Here is a 19721-nt window from a genome sequence, read left to right on the forward strand (position 1 = left end):
CACACACGCAAACACCAAACATGCAGGCATCAGGGTCGGGATCGAACCCAGGTCCCTCCTGTATACCAGGCGAGGGAGTTAACATCGCACCGCCACCGTGGGGAGATGTTAACTCTTGCCCTGGTTGGTCGGGGCCTTGGATAGGTTACGTTGGCTGCGACCCGTGTCTCTTTCAATGCCGAGTTGTTTCCACTCGTCAAGGTCTCTTGACTACTGGTGGCCTTTGCCCAGGCGGGTCTCCGTTTTTCCAGCTTTCTGGTATTCGGACCGCGGTGTGGTTTCCACAGAAGGTGCCTGGGGGGCTCCACTCCTGTGATTGGGCCAAGTGGTCGTTTGTGGCCGGATAAAAAAAAAACTCCACTCGTGCCGACGTTTACACACCACGCCAGGTTCTCATTTTTGAAGCCGAGTCGATCTAGGGGAAGCCCAGCCTTGGTTCAGATAACCAACATTGGCCCCTTAGCGGGAATCCAACTCGGGTTGCCGAGCTCCTAGTCCAGTGAGCCAACCATTGCTACCGCTCCCCATAAAATACGATGATCCCCCGTGTAGCCTTCAACTTTTGGGGCAAGTGCTGTTAGCGAGCACCTATTACAACAGCTTGCCGCCATTCGCCTGCAGCGTCCTTCGTGAGCCTCCTCCACATCGCACGGATACACACACGCGCACTCGCAGGCGCCGGTGGGAGGTAAGGGGTCAGAATGTGAAGCTTTCGTTAGCGGCACTGGGTTACCCACCAGAGGGAGCCAAGGACCCACGACCCCACGTACAAATCTGCACAACCAAAGAACCGTTAACAGAAAACGTAAGAGGGAAAAAAAGATGTGCGATGCATATTTATTCTAAAATCACAATCAGATTACGTCGGCTTCGTCAGCATCTCGGCGCAGCGTAGCGATACGAACTTAACGTTGAAATCGTTGGGTCAGACGAAATAAGTTATGCAAATTAATTAACCCAGGATCAGTGGTTAGTCTTAACCTGGGGGGTGCACGCACGCCCTGGTGGTGCGAGATGCCCTTTCTGGGGATGCGAGACACGGACAGATTTTCTTTTCAATGGTAAATCATCGAAGTACAATTGACTTTGTTTCATCGAACCCCGATGCATTAATACATTATTCTTCTACGATCGAGAACCAAAGGGGTGCAAGGCTGCAGTAAAGATTAGGAGCCACGTTAACGTGACAATCCACTTCCTGCCATTTCCTGTGGGCGCACGTTGGTGACGTCACACTCCCACCCCTCCAACACCAGAGGGGACATTGTGACAACTCTGGCTACTGCCTGACGCTGCTGGTCGTCAAGCCGTCATCAGCTAAACCAGTGGTCCCCAACCCATGGGCCGCGGTGAGTCCGCGCGTGCCCGCCCCCATTACTTTATTATTTACCACTTCCGTCCACGCCTCTCTCCCCGCACTGCGCACTCGTCTCAGTAGCAGGTTTGGAGCCCACAAGTCAACTAACCCGAGCCACAATGAGTAAAAAAACAAACGTCACTGGAGAGCTTCTTTGAAAAGGGGGAAAGACCCAATGATGAACCCCCCACCCCCCCCCCCCCCCCGGGTCCGTGAAAAAATTGTCTTCCACGAAACCGATCCCTGGCGCCACAAAGGTTGGGGACCGTTGAGCTAAACGACCGCACCCCCATTTCGATGTTCTGAGATTGATCTTGCAACAACACCGGTGGCAACTGCTGCTGCAGCACGGCTGGGTCGGTGGTCAAGGAGGGTGTATGCGGCGCAGTTTTTGACACGTAGGAGGCTTTCACGACCAACATTATCCATACTAGCGGTTGTTGCGTTAGGTCGCGTGAATATAAATGCGTCGTTAATCCCGTTGCAACCCGACACGGCCAATTAGTAAGGTTTGTCACGTAAACAGAACGTGTCAAAATTAAGACCGGGGGATGATGTCTCCACAAGTGTTGGTTGTAATTACTGACGAAACATCACGGTATTCGAATTGTCAATATTGCGGGTTTACTCTCCAAAACAACCCGTGTGTGTGCTGCACGACCGACGACTTGGCACGTTTCGTTTACACGACAAACCTCACTAATTGGCCGTGTGGGGTCACGGCGGTTTTTAACAACACATTTATATTCACGCCATCTCACCCAAAACGTTCGATTATGGACACGTTTTATTTATATCTGACCCCAAAAAAAACCTCAATTATCAATCGTGATGTTGCACGCCAAAGCCCGCACGCATGTGAAATTACACGGGACCGGTTGCTTCTCTTCCCCCGCCAACCCCCGTAACTCACGCGAGATTCGCCCACACACGCAGTGTCACACACGCAGTGTCACACGCGCGGTTTCACACACGCGGTGTCACACACGCGGTGTCAAACCCACGGCACCGGCGATCAAGCAACGGCCACCAACGCGGCCGGCGGCCGCACCACCATCCCCCGCTGGTACACACGGCCCACCGTGATGGACTCGGTGACCCTCAACAGCTGGAACCCGGCCACGAGGTTTGCCGACGTACGGATTACCCACACAACGACCAAAAATGCAATATCAGTGTCATGATGACACCGGCCGGATGGTAGCTGGACTTGGGGAGCATTGGGAAAATCGCCAATGCTCCGTTTCTTTATTTTTATTATTTTTTTCCCCGTGCCGACCTTCGTCGTAAACATTCTCGCGGTCGTGCGCCAGGGTCTGTGGCGTCTCGCCGTGTTCCTAGCGAGCACGAGCCCTCACCCACCACCCACCACCCCCCCCCCCAAAGCCAAGGGGAGGGGAACCTCTCGGCCGTGCCACCACCACCACACCCAATCACCGGTCGTTCACGGTGGCATTAAGACCGTGCCATCGAGTTCCGAATCAAAGCAAAACATTTTAATCTTAGCAGCAGTAGCAACAGGTGTCAAGATCTTACAAGCAAAGAGCTAAGCCCCGAGACAAACTGCGGCGAGTGAATTAGTTACCACCGCCCCCACCGCCCCCACCGTACCACCCAGCACAGGCGTCCGCGCTTCCTCCACTGGTAACAACGCTCACCGCCTCCGCTCCCCCCGGAGCCTCCCGCAAACCGCACGCGACGCGTGCTGCCCTCAGGCAGGCAGGGCTGTCGCAGCCGCTGCCCTGAGGACGAGGCGCTGTGTGCGACGGGCGCTCTATTGGGGGAGAGCTCTTGAACGTGTGGGGGCGATGCAAGATCCGTTTGTGTGCTCGCTCCCCTCCTTTCTCACGACTCAATTTTCGCCAAGTTGCTACGGATGATTTTTAATAACATGTCGTCTACGGATTATTTTAGCCGCACCGTGCATTGGGCTTAGAGGAAGACAGTCTCTAACAAAATAAAAAGCCGATGTTCAGTTACAAACAGCAGTAGTGTTACTAGATTTTACGCTTTGTGTATTTCTACGAAAAAAATTGTTAATTGTTGGGAGAAAAAAACATTTTGGAACACATTTTCTTAAACAAACAAAAAATGTTGCTTGTTTTCTGTTGATTTGGGGGGCCCCCTGGTGGCCGATCTAAGCCACCACATAGCCCGCCACCCGCCCCGTCACGAGTTTCAGGTTCTGTGGGGCCGTGGGTCAGGCCCGGGCGGAAGATGGCCTCTCTCAAACGCAGCCCGGTATTGCGTGCACGCGCCAAAGCGCAACGCGCCCCGAGGCTTCGGCGCTCTCTCTCGCAGTGGTCACTAGCTCCGACCGCAGGCAGCGTCGACGGGAACGCTTCCACAGGGAGGGAGGGAATCGAACGTGCGGCCGCACGGCCTCCGTGCTAATTGAGCGTCCAGGGCGGTCGTCGTAGTTGCTGGTCGAAGAGGAAACGAGGCAATTCGCCCCGGGGCCTCGTACAAAATCAGACCGAGAAATTAGCGTAGCAGGGAGGGGGCGGGGGCCTACGTGGCATTCTGGCCCACGTCCGAGTGGGGGCCCTGCTAGTGCCGTCGCTTGTGCTTCGACTTCTTCCTCTTCCTCCGCGACTTGCGGAAGTGCTCGGCGTCGATGGTCAACTTCCCCTCGAACACGATCTCCACGCTGGAGCTGCGGCTGCCCTTGCCGCGGCCGTGCGGCACGGCGCACGCTTTGTGGTGCGACGGGCCCGGCGCCAGCTCCAGCGCCTGGGAGGGGGCGTTGCGGTAGTGGCCCCGGTAGCGCTCCGGCGAGTGGCTGGCGGACGCCGGCTCCCTGCGCTCGCGGGCGCCGCTCGAGTAGGAGAGGTAGTAGGCGTGCTCGATGTGGTGCGTCTTGCACTTCCGCTTGCCGCCCGGCTTCTCCGAGCGCCCGCCGTGGTGACGATGATCCTCGGCCGCCCTGTCTTCCCGAGCGCGGGTCCTCTCGTCGCTCCACGACCTCTCCCTCACAGCCGGAGCCCTGTGGCCCCTGTGCCTCTCGCTCGCCCAGGAGCTCTCCTGGCTCCTCTTGCGCGTCTTGTCCCCGTGGCGGTCCCGAGAACGTTCCCTCCAACTCCTGCTCCTCCCCTGCTCGCCGAACCAGCCTCTGCCCGCCGACCGCTCGCTGTCGCTCGACCAGTCGCTGCCGTACAACCTGCCGTGCGCTTTGTCTCTGCTGTGGGATCTATCCCCGTATCCCCTGGATCGGTCCCAATCGCGGCGATCGTCCTCGTCCCTCGACCTGCGGGAGCGCGACACGCTCCTGTCCCAGTCCTCGAAGACGTCCACGCTCGGCTCTCTCGACTGCCGGTGTTTCTGTTTGCTCCTCCTGGACGACCTCGGCTCCCTGCTCCTGCTACGCGAGTTCTCTCTCCGGGAAGGGACCTCCCCCCCGGGTTGCGCCGCGTCGCTCCTACTCGACGTCCCGCACTTGGGCTTCTCTGCCGACCGCCTCCTCCTCCTCCTCCTACTGCTGCTCGTCGTCGTCGTCCTCCTCCTCCTCCGGCTGCCGACGGAGCTGTCCGAGAGCCACTGCGTCCTGTCGCTGTCTACGTCCACCTCGGTCTCGCACAGAGAAATGGACGGCGGCGCCGGCGGATATTTGCGGTCCCGAGGGCCCGTGGTCGGCGCTTCCTTCGCGACGGCGGCGGCGGCGGCGCCGGGATTGTCCATCCCGGACGTGCCGGGGGCGGCGGCGGCCTCCTCCTCGCCCGAGTCAGACGACAGCATGACGAGCTCGGGCGTGCGCTCGGCCAGGGGCTTCACGTAGCCGACGATCACGCAGTCGTCCGCGTCGCTGTCTCCGCCGTCCGGCGGCGGGCACGGCTTCGGCATCTTCACGTCGGGGAGGACCTCTTGAGAGGCGGCGGTGGCGAAGGGGGTGACGTTGCCATCCTCGTCGCTGTCCCTGCTGCGTGCGGACGAGCTGGGCGTCGCGGACGCCGCGTACGTCCCCGCGACGCCGCGCCTGCTCCAGCACCGCAGATCCGGCGTCTCCGGGCTGCCGTCCGGAACCGTCTCCTCCCGGCTCGCGTAGGAGGGCCCCGGGGTCTCGTCGTCCCACTCGGAGAGCCCCGGGGGAGATGGCGGCGACGAGGGGGACCCGAGGAGGCACGGCGTGCGCGCGCCGGGCGGGTCGTCCGCGGGCTCCGGCGAGATGGCGATGACGGACGACTCGCTGCTCCCGGCGCCGTCGGCCGGCACGACCGCGTCGTAGAACGCGCGCTCGTCGTACGCCTCCATGTTGAAGGGCGAGCGGGCGAAGCTGGCGAACTCGTGGAGGAAGTGCTCCGTGCGGTTCAGCAGCGTGGGCCTCAGGTCCCGCAGGAAGGCGTCGCTCTCCAGGTGGAAGCGCGTGATGTTCTCCAGGATGCGGCGGAGCACGAAGCTCACGATCGCCTCCCTGCGCCCGAACAGCACCGTCAGCTCGCGCTTGAGCCACGGCACCAGGCGGTGCAGCGTCGCCGGGTTCTGCAGGAAGAACTCGGGGCTGACGGTGCGGTGGCGCCCGCCGTCTTCCACGCGCCGCACCCGCACGCCCCGCCGGTACAGCGCCCTGCGGAACGCCATCAGCTCCTCCTCCTTGAGGCAGCGCAGGCTGCGGTTGTTGAGGCGGGCACGCCGGCGCTCGCGCAGCTGCTGCAGCATCTGCTGGATGTGCGCGTCGACGTGCGAGGGCGGCCGGCGCCTCGAAGCCGCCTCGAAGAGCACGCCCGACTCCTCCCGCCGCTCGGCGCGCAGGCGCTCGTGCGTGAGCGTCGAGCGGTAGCGGAAGCGCCGGCCCTCGGGGCTCGAGAAGGAGCCGTTCTCCTCGGGCGTGAGCCAGTACTCGTCGAAGCTGGAGTTGCTCCTGACGTTGTAGATGATCGAGCGGAAGGGCTGCTTGCACAGCGGGCAGTCCGCCTTGTTCTTGGCCCACTCGAGGATGCACAGGAAGCAGAAGCTGTGCATGCAGGAGCTCGCCAGGGCGCGGTTGTCCATGCGGTCCAGGCAGATGGCGCACTTCGAGTCGGGCGAGGAGGAGTTGCAAGAATTCCTCCGCCGGCCGGCGTCCGGGGAGGACGAGTCCGTTTCCTCCACCGAGTCTCTCGCCTCCATTTCTGCGGGACGCCCGACGCTGGAATTCAAACGAAAGCGGTCGAACCGTTTTAATCGCTCCTTCTCGAACCGTTCAAAGCATAACAATGCAACGGTGCGGTGGATATCCATGACAGAGGGGAGATATTTTGTTGTTGGGTTACACCGCGTAAATGTGGCGTCGTTAAACCCCGCTACCACCGCCCACACACACGGTCAATTAGTAAGGGGTTGTCGCGTACACAAAACGTGGCCAATTCGTTACTGGTTCAGCACCACACCGCTTGACTGTTGGAGAGTAAATCCACGACATCGTTTACAATTCGGGCACCGTGACATTTCGCCAGTAATTACAACCGGAATCGTCAGGCGACAGCCACAGAGTTGTGGAGAAATCCTCCTCCTGTTTCGGCATTTTGCACCATGTTGCCATCACAGGCTACAATAAAAATGTTCATGGATGACGCACATTCTCATACCTGTCAACCCCTTATCAGTGCCTTTCTTATTATAGACCAATTCAGACCTTGTTGGTTTCCCCGTGCCCTTACAAACCTCAACGTCAATCCTACAAAGCCCCATCGCAAGGGAGAAGCACACAAACGAATAGACATTTTATTTTTGCCAGTATTGAAATGGCTGTAAGCCGTATGGACCTGAAAACTAAATTTCCCTGTACAAGAATATGGCTAAACCGTATGGGTTGACAGGTATGCATTGTTATTATTGGTTCGTACGGTAAAGTCGCGTAAAAAGAAAATAAATTAAATAATAGAATAAGACGTTTCGATTGCAACATAAGCAACCGTCATCAGGTAGAACTAAATTTGAGAGAGAGACAAAACACAGACACAGAGACACACAGACAGACACACAAGCAGAGAAAGACAACAGAGACACACAGAGACACAGGCAGAGAGAGACACACAGAGACACACAGACAAACACACAGAGACAACACAGAGATACACACAGAGACACACACATAAGCAGAGAGAGACAAACACAGAGACACACAGACACACAAGCAGAGAGAGACGCAGAGACACACAGACAGACACAAGCAGAGAGACACACACAGAGACACACAGACAGCAGAGAGAGACAACACAGAGACACACAGACAGACACAAGCAGAGAGACACACACAGAGACACACAGACACACAGACACAGGCAGAGAGACAACACAGAGACACACAGACAGACAACCAGAGAGAGACAACACAGAGACACACAGACACACACACAGGCAGACAGAGACAAACAGAGACACACAGAGACACAAGCAGAAAGAGACAACACAGAGACACACAGACACACAAGCAGAGAGAGACAACACAGAGACACACAGACACACACACAGGCAGACAGAGACAAACAGAGACACACAGAGACACAAGCAGAAAGAGACAACACAGAGACACACAGACAGACACACAGAGACACAAGCAGAAAGAGAAACACCCAGAGACACACAGAGACACAAGCAGAGAGACAACACAGAGACACACACCAACAGACACAAGCAGAGAGAGACACAGAGACACACAGACACACACACAAGCAGAGAGAGATACAACACAGAGACACACAGACACACAAGCAGAGAGACAACACAGAGACACACACCAACAGACACAAGCAGAGAGAGACACAGAGACACACAGACACACAAGCAGAGAGACACAACACAGAGACACACAGACACACAGACACACACACAAGCAGAGAGACAACACAGAGACACACACCAACAGACACAAACAGAGAGACACAACACAGAGACACACAGACACACAGACAGACACACAAGCAGAAAAAGACAACACAGAGTCACACAGAGACACAAGCAGAGATAGACACACAGAGACAGACAGACAAAAGCAGAGAGAGACACACAGAGACACACAGACACACAGGCAGAGAGAGACACACAGAGACACACAGACAAACACACAGAGACACACAGAGACAACACAGACACACACAGAGACACACAGACACACTGAGACACACACAGAGACACACACATAAGCAGAGAGAGACACAGAGACACACAAACACACACACAAGCAGAGAGACACACAGAGACACACAGACATAAGCAGAGAGACACACAGAGACACACAGACAGACATGCAGAGAAAGAAACACACACACAGACACACAAGCAGAGAGAGACAACACAGAGACACACAGACAGACAAGCAGAGAGACACAGAGAGACACAAAGAGACACACAGACACACAGTCAGAGAGACAGACACAGAGACACACAAGCAGAGAGAGACAACACAGAGACACACAGACAGACACACAGGCAGAGAGAGACACACAGAGACACAATCAGAGAGAGACACACAAACACACACACAAGCATAAAGACACACACACAGAGACACACAAGCAGAGAGAGAGACACACAAAGACACACAGACAAACACACAGAGACACATAGAGACAACACAGAGACACACAGACACACAGAGACACACACAGAGACACACACATAAGCAGAGAGACACACACAGAGACACACAGACACAAAAGCAGAGAGAGACACACAGAGACACACAGACATAAGCAGAGAGACACACAGAGACACACAGACATAAGCAGAGACACACAGAAAGAGACACACAGACACACAGAGACACAAGCAGAGAGAGACACACAGAGACACAGACACACAAGCAGAGAGAGACAAGACAGAGACACACAGACACACAAGCAGAGAGAGACAACACAGAGACACACAGATAGACACACAGGCAGAGAGAGACACACAGAGACACAAGCAGAGAGAGACACACAGAGACACACAGACAGACAGGCAGAGAGAGAGAACACAGAGACACACAGACACACAAGCAGAGAGACACACAGAGACACACAGACAGCAGAGAGAGACACACAGAGACACACAGACACACAAGCAGAGAGAGAACACAGAGACACACAGACACACAGACAGACAAGCAGAGAGAGACACACACACAAGCAGAGAGAGACACAGAGACACACAGACACACAATCAGAGAGAGACACACAGAGACACATAGACACACAGGCAGAGAGAGAGACACACAGAGACACACAGACAAACACACAGAAACACAGAGACAACACAGACACACACAGACACACAGAGACACACACAGAGACACACACATAAGCAGAGAGAGACACACAGAGACACACAGACACACAAGCAGAGAGAGACACACAGAGACACACAGGCAGAAAGAGACACAAAGAGAGACACAGACACACAGGCAGAGAGACAGACACAGAGACACACAGACACACAAGCAAAGAGAGACACACAGAGACACAGACAGACACAAGCAGAGAGAGACACACAGACACACAAATACACACACAAGCAGAGAGACACACACAGAGACACGCAGACACACAAGCAGAGAGAGAGACACAGAGACACACAGACACACAGGCAGAGAGAGACACACACACAGAGAGAGACACACAGACACACAAGCAGAGAGAGACAACAGAGACACACAGATACACAAGCAGAAAGAGACACACAGAGACACAGACAGACACACAGGCAGAGAGAGACACACAGACATAAGCAGAGAGACACACAGAGACACACAGAAAAGCAGAGAAAGACAACACAGAGACACACAGACACACACACAGAGAGAAACACACAGACACACAAGCAGAGAGAGACAACACAGAGACACACAGATAGACACACAGGCAGAGGGAGACACACAGAGACACACAGAGACACAAGCAGAGAGAGACACACAGAGACACAGACAGACACAAGCAGAGAGACACACACAGAGACACACAGACACACAAGCAGAGAGAGACACACAGAGACACACAGACAGACAGGCAGACAGAGACAACACAGAGACACACAGAAACACAAGCAGAGAGACAGACACACAGACACACAAGCAGAGAGAGACACACAGAGACACATAGACACACAGGCAGAGAGAGACACACAGGGATACACAGACACACAAGCAGAGACAGACACACAGAGACACACAGGCAGAGAGAGACACACAGAGACACACAGACAGAGAGAGACACACAGAGACACACAGACACACAGGCAGAGAGAGACACACAGGGACACACAGACACACAAGTAGAGAGACAGACACACAGACACACAGGCAGAGAGAGACACACAGACATAAGCAGAGAGACACACAGAAAAGCAGAGAAAGACAACACAGAGACACACAGACACACACACACAGAGAGACACAAAGACACACAAACAAGCAGAGACACACCGACACACAGGCAGAGAGAGAGACACACAGAGACACACAGACACAGGCAGAGAGAAACACACAGACACACACACAAGCAGAGAGAGAGACACAGACACACAGACACAGGCAGAGAGAGACACACAGACACACACACAAGCAGAGAGAGAGACACAGACACACAGACACAGGCAGAGAGAGACACACAGAGACACACACACAAGCAGAGAGAGAGACATAGACACAGACACACAAGCAAAGAGAGACACACAGAGACACACAGACACACAGGCAGAGAGAGACACACACAGACAAACAAGCAGAGAGAGACACACAGAGACCCACAGACACACAAGCAGAGAGAGACACAGGCAGAGAGAGACACACAGAGACAGACACAAGCAGAGAGAGACAACACAGAGACACACAGACACACAAGCAGAAAGAGACACACAGAGACACAGACACACAGGCAGAGAGAGACACACAGACATAAGCAGAGAAACACACAGAGACACACAGAAAAGCAGAGAAAGACAACACAGAGACACACAGACACACACACAGAGAGAGACACACAGACACACAGGCAGAGAGAGACACACAGAGACACACAGATAGACACACAGGCAGAGAGAGACACACAGAGACACACAGAGACACAAGCAGAGAGAGACACACAGAGACACAGACAGACACAAGCAGAGAGAGACACACAGAGACACACAGATAGACACACAGGCAGAGAGAGACACACAGAGACACACAGACACACAAGCAGAGAGAGACAACACAGAGACACACAGATAGACACACAGGCAGAGAGAGACACACAGAGACACACAAAGACACAAGCAGAGAGAGACACACAGAGACACAGACAGACACAAGCAGAGAGAGACACACAGAGACACACAAACACACACACAAGCAGAGAGACACACACAGAGACACACAGACACACAAGCAGAGAGAGACACACAGACACACAAGCAGAGAGAGACACACAGAGACACACAGACACACAAGCAGAGAGAGACACACAGAGACACACAGACACACAATCAGAGAGAGACACACAGAGACACAGACACACAGGCAGAGAGAGACAACAACCGCCATTCGCCACTAAGTGGCGGTGACGTCACCACGACGCTTGTGCCAGGCCATGTGTACCCTGAGGCCACGTGAAGTGTCGAACGCCCGCTGGCAGGAGGTCACGGGGCAGACCCAGGTGCCACGGGTCGACTGACCGAGATGACCGAGATGACTGGCTGATGCACCACCTGTGCCCCCTACTGTGCCAACTTGCTGTGCTTTAACCACCCGGCGCTCCGCTCGTTGTTGTGAGCTTCGCTCCTCCGCCCTCCGTTGTTGTTGGAGGGCGACTGCCTCCAACTGCCCAGTAGCGTCCTTCACGAGCCTCCTCCACTGAGGCCGATCTTGACACCGCTGGTACCAGTCATCGGCAAGTCCACTCAGCTCCACGTCCTCCTGTACCACATCACTCCATCTCTTCTCTAGCCCGTGCCGCGCCCGTTTAGCCCCCTCGATCCGGCCGAACAAAAGCTGTTTAGGCATGCGGTGGCTGGGCATGCGGGCTACATGACCCAGCCAACGCAGCCTTGCCTGCCGGAGGAGCTCACTGATGGGACTTTGCCCAGATCTTTCAAGGACTTGTGAGCTCCTCACACAATCCAGCCTGGTTAAACCCAGGATGGATCGTAGGCAGGCCAGCTTAAATGTTTCCAACCGGCGAAGATGCTCCACTAGGGGGGTCCACGTTTCGCAAGCGTAGAGAAGGGAGGGAATGACCGTGGCCGAGAAGACCTGAAGCTTCGTGCGGAGCGACAGACCAGGTAGCTTCCACACAGCGTTACGCAACCGATGAAAAGATATTGCCGCTCGACTGATTCGGAGTGAGACCTCTGCTGATAAACTGGAGCCGGTCATGAGCACACTGCCCAGGTATGGGAAACTCTCTACTCTCTCCACAACTGCCCCATCACCGATTGGGAGTTGTGGGGGCAGAGTGCCCGATGGTACAAAATACCCAGGCAGGTGCTTAGTTTTGGTGGGGCTGATGGTAAGGCCCCACCTCTTAGTGGCACACTCCAGTCTCAGCAGCAGCGTCTCCAACTCCTCTTCTGAATGAGCAGCTATTACCAAATCATCGGCATACATAACGTGGTTGACCAATAGGGAGCCATCCCTTGATCGCACCCGGGCGTCGATCAGCCTCCCATTATATCTGTACCAAATGGTAATTCCCCCGGTACAGCTATTGAAGGCTTCACGAACTACGCAGTCGAAATAGATGTTAAATAATGTGGGAGCCAGAGGACATCCCTGTCGCACCCCAAGGTGTACAGGGAAAGGCTCCGACTCCCGGCCACGTAGTTTTACCCGGGCCCGCTCACCATCATGAAGGTCCTTAATGATCGTGAGCAGAGGGTCAGGGACTCCGAAAGCATTAAGAACAACCCAGAGCCCAGTCCTACTGATGGTATCATAGGCCTTGACCAGGTCAATAAAGCAGAGATGTAGGTCTTTTTGGAATTCCCTACACCACTGCTGTAGCAGACGGACAGAAAATATGGCATCTGTGCAGGACCGCCCTTTCCTGAAACCACATTGGGGCTCCGCAAGCCTCTCCTCAGCATGCCTAGCAAGGCGATGTTGAATAATCCTTGCCAGGACCTTACCCGGCACACTGAGGAGTGAGATGCCCCTGTAGTTGTTACAGTCGGTACGGTCCCCCTTCTTAAAGAGGGGGACCACCAGGGCATCCTTCCAGTCCTGCGGAACCCGTCCAGTGGTCCAGACTGTTGTTATGATGTCATATAGGGCAGTCTGTGCACAAACGCCACCCTCCCTCAGCATTTCGCTTGGGAGATCATCTCTGCCCGGTGCCTTCCCTGGTCTCAGACTCCGGATCGCCCTCAGTACTTCCTCAACAGCTGGTACCTCAGCCAGCCACTCACAGGGGGTGACCTCTTCCAATATTTGAGGCACCGCAGCCTCAGCAGGGTTATCCCCACTTTGTGCCATGATGTTTTCCTGGCTGAGAGATTTTCTCTCCCCCAGGACCTCACAGAAATGCTCAGCAAATCTGCAAACCTGTTCCTGGGGGTTGGAGATTGGATCACCGTTTTTTCCTCTAATGATGGTAATAGGTGTGGCGCTACAGGTTACTTTTTTGATGGAGTTAAATAGTGATTTGTGATCGCGGGCTACTGAGGCAGACTCCATCTCCTCAGCAACCCGCGACCACCACCCATCCTTACAGCGCCTCACGGCTCTCCGAACCTCCGAGCGAAGACTGCGGTAAACCTCCTCATTCTCTGACGTGGGATGCTGTAGGCGATGAGAGTGGGCCTGTCGCTTTTTCTCAATTAACCTGAACACCTCCTCCGTCAGCCAGGGTTCCCGGGGAGGTCTGGACCACGTACCCAAAGCAGCCATTGCAGCTGCATGAGTCACAGTCTTAAACCTCGCCCATTTACCCTCGACATCAGGTGGAGTGGGGGACGATGCCAACCCCAGCTGCAAGCGATGATGAAATTCTCGCTTGCAACTTTCATCAGCTAACTTAGACCAGGCCACTTTTGGTTGGAATGGGATCCTGGGTGTACACCCACCACCGGAGTGGAAGAATGGCAGGCGCATCTTACAGATGACTAGTCGATGGTCAGAGGGCAGATCAGCTCCACGGTAGGTCCTGGTGTCAAGGACATGGGCTCGCATCCGCTGGTCCGTCACTACGTGGTCCAGCAGATGTTCTTGCTTGGACCCGGCATGCATCCATGATGTTGTGTGGATGCGCCGATGCCGGAAGAGCTTGTTGGTAATTACAAGCCCATGGGCTGCACAAAAATCTAGCAGCCTCCTACCGTTATTATTGAGCTGATCTGGCCCATGCCTTCCAATCACTCCAGACCAGGTGCCAGCATCATGACCAACTCGGGCATTGAAGTCACCCAACAAGATGACTCTGTCCCGAGTGGCCACTTTAGCCAGCACCTGTGACAGGAGGTCATAGAAAGCGTCCGACTCATCGGCTTTGCCTGCATCCCTCCACGGATGTTCGTCTTCGGTGGGGGCATAAGTAACCACGACCACCACTCCTCGCCTCTGGTTGATGGGAAGGCGAGCCCAAAGTATCCTAGGGCTTACAGCTTCCCACACCTCACCGCCACGCTCCCACGCCCCCTTCATTCTTTTGTTCAGAAGAAGAGCCACACCCTGTTGTTTGGCAGTCTCCTGCCCCGAGTAGAGGACTGTCCACCCCTCATGGTGGCAGGAGCCAGAACCGGTCCACCGGACCTCCTGAATGCCACAGAGATCCAGGCGGTACCGGTCCAGCTCCCGACAGAGGAGTGGCAGCCTCTCCTCCGCAGTGAGCGTTCGAACATTCCACGTGGCCATCCGCAATGGTTTTTCGTTGTTTCTGGAGGAGCCCCGAGAGTTAAAATTCAATCTCCTGGCTCCGCCAAATGGGGTTTGGCCAGGAGACGTCATAAAAGCCTGACCCCCCGGGGCCTCCGGCACAAGCTTATTAATTACAGGTTTATGTTTAATTCGTAGTTTAGTGGTGGTTAATTGAAGGTGGAGGGGTTACCAGCCCCTCGCACCCGTCCAGAGCCCCCGTTTAGCCACTGTGGTGGTCACAGACGCCATGAGGGGAGAGGCCAATGGGCATTGGCCCTCCCCCCACAGCACTGCCCACGACAGTGTTGCCCGTCCGGCACCGCGAGGAGGTAGGAGGTTGTTTTGCCGGACAGGTAGGAGGTTGTTTTGCCGGACAGAGAGAGACACACAGAGACACACAGACAAACACACAGAGACACACAGAGACAACACAGACACACACAGACACACAGAGACACACACAGAGACACACACATAAGCAGAGAGAGACACACAAGCAGAGAGAGAGACACACAGAGACACACAGGCAGAGAGAGACACACACAGACAAACAAGCAGAGAGAGACACACAGACACACAGGCAGAGAGAGACACAAAGAGACACACAGACAGAGAGAGACACAAAGAGACACACAGACAAACAAGCAGAGAGAGACACACAGAGACACACAGACACACAAGCAGAGAGAGACACACAGAGACACACAGACACACAAGCAAAGAGAGACACACAGAGACACACAGACACACAGGCAGAGAGAGACAAACAAGCAGAGAGAGACACACAGAGACCCACAGACACACAAGCAGAGAGAGACACACAGACACACAGGCAGAGAGACACACAGACAGACACAAGCAGAGAGAGACAACACAGAGACACACAGATACACACGCAGAAAGAGACACACAGAGACACAGACAGACACACAGGCAGAGAGAGACACACAGACATAAGCAGAGAGACACACAGGAGTTGGTGGTAGAGGTAGTGGTGGTGGTGGAGTTGGTGGTGGAGGTGGTGGTGGAGTTGATGGTAGAGGAGTTGGAGGTGGTGGAGGTGGTGGTGGAGGAGTTGGTGGTGGAGGTGGTGGAGTTGGTGGTGGAGGTGGTGGTGGAGGAGGTGGTGGTGGAGGTGGTGGAGTTGGTGGTAGAGGTGGTGGTGGAGGTGGTGGAGGTGGAGTTGATGGAGGTGGTGGAGGTGGTGGTGGAGGTGGTGGAGTTGGTGGTGGTGGTGGAGTTGGTGGTGGAGGTGGTGGTGGAGGTGGTGGTGGTGGTGGAGTTGGTGGTGGAGGTGGTGGTGGAGGAGTTGGTGGTGGAGTTGGTGGTGGTGGAGTTGGTGGTGGTGGAGTTGATGGTGGTGGAGGAGGATTTGGAGGTGGTGGAGGTGAAGGAGATGGTGGTGGAGTTGGTGGAAGTGGTGGTGGAGTTGATGGTGGAGGAGTTGGAAGTGGTGGAGTTGGAGGTGGTGGAGTCGGTGGTGGTGGAGTCGGTGGTGGTGGAAGTGGTGGAGTTGGTGGCAGAGGTCGAAAACGGGTTTTGATTCCTTACCCGTACCCGGCCGCACCAGGGTCGCAAACCGGTACCCATACCCGTACCCGGGTAGCCGGGTATCGGGTAGGGTACGGGTATAGGGTACCCGATTGCGACCTCTGGTTGGTGATGGTGGTGCACATGGCCTGGCACAAGCGTCGTGGTGACGTCACCGCCACTTAGTGGCGAATGGCGGTTGTTGTTGGTGGAGGAGTTGGGAGGTGGAGTTGGTGGTGGTGGAGTTGATGGTGGAGGTGGAGTTGGTGGTGGTGGAGGTGGAGTTGATGGTGGTGGAGTTGGTGGTGGTGGTGGAGTTGGTGGTGGAGGTGGTGGTAGAGGTGGTGGTGGTGGAGTTGATGGTAGAGGAGGAGTTGGAGGTGGTGGAGATGGTGGTGGAGGAGTTGGTGGTGGAGGTGGTGGAGTTGGTGGTGGAGGTGGTGGAGTTGGTGTAGGAGGTGGTGGTGGAGTTGATGGTAGAGGAGTTGGAGGTGGTGGAGGTGGTGGTGGAGGAGTTGGTGGTGGAGGTGGTGGAGTTGGTGGTGGAGGTGGTGGTGGAGGTGGTGGTGGAGGTGGTGGAGTTGGTGGTGGAGGTGGTGGTGGTGGAGTTGATGGAGGTGGTGGAGGTGGTGGTGGAGGTGGTGGAGTTGGTGGTGGTGGAGTTGGTGGTGGAGGTGGTGGTGGTGGTGGAGGTGGTGGTGGAGGTGGTGGTGGTGGAGGTGGTGGAGTTGGTGGTGATGGTGGAGTTGGTGGTGGAGGTGGTGGTGGAGGTGGTGGAGTTGGTGGTGGTGGAGTTGGTGGTGGAGGTGGTGGTGGAGGTGGTGGAGTTGATGGTGATGGTGGTGGTGGAGGAGGATTTGGAGGTGGAGGTGGTGAAGGAGTTGGTGGTGGAGGTGGTGGTGGAGTTGGTGGTGGAGGTGGTGGTGGAGGTGAAGGAGGTGGTGGTGGAGTTGGTGGTGGAGGTGGTGGTGGAGGTGGTGGTGGAGGTGGTGGTGGAGGTGGTGGTGGTGGAGATGGAGGTGGTGGAGTTGGTGGTGGTGGTGGAGTTGGTGGTGGAGGTGGTGGTGGAGGTGGTGGTGGTGGAGGTGGTGGAGTTGATGGTAGAGGAGGAGTTGGAGGTGGTGGAGATGGTGGTGGAGGAGTTGGTGGTGGAGGTGGTGGAGTTGGTGGTGGAGTTGGTGGTGGAGGTGGTGGTGGTGGAGGTGGAGGTGGTGGTGGAGTTGATGGTAGAGGAGTTGGAGGTGGTGGTGGAGGATTTGGTGGTGGAGGTGGTGGAGTTGGTGGTGGAGGTGGTGGTGGTGGAGGTGGTGGAGTTGGTGGTGGAGGTGGTGGTGGAGGTGGTGGAGGTGGAGTTGATGGAGGTGGTGGAGGTGGTGGAGGTGGTGGAGTTGGTGGTGGTGGTGGAGTTGGTGGTGGAGGTGGTGGTGGAGGTGGTGGTGGTGGTGGAGGTGGTGGTGGAGGTGGTGGAGTTGATGGTAGAGGAGGAGTTGGAGGTGGTGGAGATGGTGGTGGAGGAGTTGGTGGTGGTGGTGGTGGAGTTGGTGGTGGAGGAGTTGGTGGAGGTGGTGGTGGAGGAGTTGGTGGTGGAGTTGGTGGTGGTGGAGTTGGTGGTGGTGGAGTTGATGGTGGTGGAGGAGGATTTGGAGGTGGTGGAGGTGGTGAAGGAGATGGTGGTGGAGTTGGTGGAAGTGGTAGTGGAGTTGATGGTGGAGGAGTTGGAAGTGGTGGAGTTGGAGGTGGTGGAGTCGGTGGTGGTGGAGGTGGTGGAGGTGGTGGAGGAGGTGGTGGAGGTGGAGTTGATGGAGGTGGTGGAGGTGGTGGAGTTGGTGGTGGAGTTGGTGGTGGAGGTGGTGGTGGAGGTGGTGGTGGAGGTGGTGGTGGAGTTGATGGTAGAGGAAGAGTTGGAGGTGGTGGAGATGGTGGTGGAGGAGTTGGTGGTGGTGGAGTTGGTGGTGGAGATGGTGGTGGAGTTGGTGGTGGAGGAGTTGGTGGAGGTGGTGGAGTTGGTGGTGGAGGAGTTGGTGGTGGTGGAGTTGGTGGTGGTGGAGTCGGTGGTGGTGGTGGAAGTGGTGGAGTTGGGGGCAGAGGTCGAAAACGGGTTTTGATTCCTTACCCGTACCCGGCCGCACCAGGGTCGCAAACCGGTACCCATACCCGTACCCGGGTAGCCGGGTATCGGGCAGGGTACGGGTATCGGGCAGGGTACGGGTATAGGGTACCCGATTGCGACCTCTGGTTGGTGATGGTGGTGCACATGGCCTGGCACAAGCGTCGTGGTGACGTCACCGCCACTTAGTGGCGAATGGCGGTTGTTGTTGGTGGAGGAGTTGGAGGTGGAGTTGGAGGTGGAGTTGGTGGTGGTGGAGTTGATGGTGGAGGTGGAGTTGGTGGTGGTGGAGGTGGAGTTGATGGTGGTGGAGGTGGAGGTGGTGGTGCTGGGATACCCACGGTGGCGTGGAGACGTTAACTGCCTCGCCTGGTGTATAAATGTGTTGCCAGGCGGTGGTGCAGGAGACGGCGGCGGTGGTGGTGGAGACTGCGGGTTTGACGAGCCTGGCTTCACAAGAAAGGAAACAAAACAACAAGACAAGTTTGTCGAGGTTTAGTTTAGGGGAACGCGCGGCCTGGCGGGTTCTAGGCCCAGCCGAGTGGCCCAGGGCCGGGAGGCCTCCACCGCCTCCTCGCCCCGAGAGGCGACTCGTGGCGAGGCGCGGGGGACACGGGGAGACACAGGGAGGGAGACAGAGACACAGGGAGACACAGAGAGACACAGAGAGGCACCGAGACACAGGGGGAGCGAGAGAGACACAGGGAGACACAGAGGCACATGGGGAGCGAGAGAGACACAGGGAGACACAGAGGCACATGGGGAGAGAGACACAGGGAGACACAGAGAGGCACATGGGGAGCGAGAGAGACACAGGGAGACACAGAGGTACATGGGGAGCGAGAGAGACACAGAGAGACACAGAGAGGCACATGGGGAGCGAGAGAGGCCTTCACCTCGTCCGCGGCGTCCCTCGCCGCCAGCGGCGACTCAGTGGCGAC

At 56.1% G+C, this 19721-nt stretch overlaps 1 protein-coding gene across 5 annotated transcripts; it reads right to left on the minus strand.

Moving 5' to 3' along the window:
* Positions 1 to 848: 848 nt before the first annotated feature.
* Positions 849 to 19721, minus strand: TOPORS (TOP1 binding arginine/serine rich protein, E3 ubiquitin ligase). Of its 5 annotated transcripts, none has more exons than XM_078881130.1 (3): positions 19677 to 19721; positions 19150 to 19226; positions 849 to 6479 (listed from the first exon to the last, which is right to left on the minus strand). In XM_078881130.1, exon 3 carries the CDS (start codon positions 6458 to 6460, stop codon positions 3908 to 3910), a length of 2553 nt encoding a protein of 850 aa, XP_078737256.1. In that variant the 5' UTR covers positions 6461 to 6479; positions 19150 to 19226; positions 19677 to 19721; the 3' UTR covers positions 849 to 3907. The 5 variants fall into 5 exon arrangements, 4 of the variants coding, with proteins under 4 accessions (XP_078737256.1, XP_078737240.1, XP_078737234.1 ...); XM_078881114.1 differs by having other exon boundaries at positions 19122 to 19226; XM_078881108.1 differs by having other exon boundaries at positions 19122 to 19230; positions 19677 to 19686.

This window comes from Lampetra fluviatilis, chromosome 3 (assembly GCF_964198595.1).
Source record: "Lampetra fluviatilis chromosome 3, kcLamFluv1.1, whole genome shotgun sequence".
Classification (NCBI taxonomy): Eukaryota; Metazoa; Chordata; class Hyperoartia; order Petromyzontiformes; family Petromyzontidae; genus Lampetra; species Lampetra fluviatilis.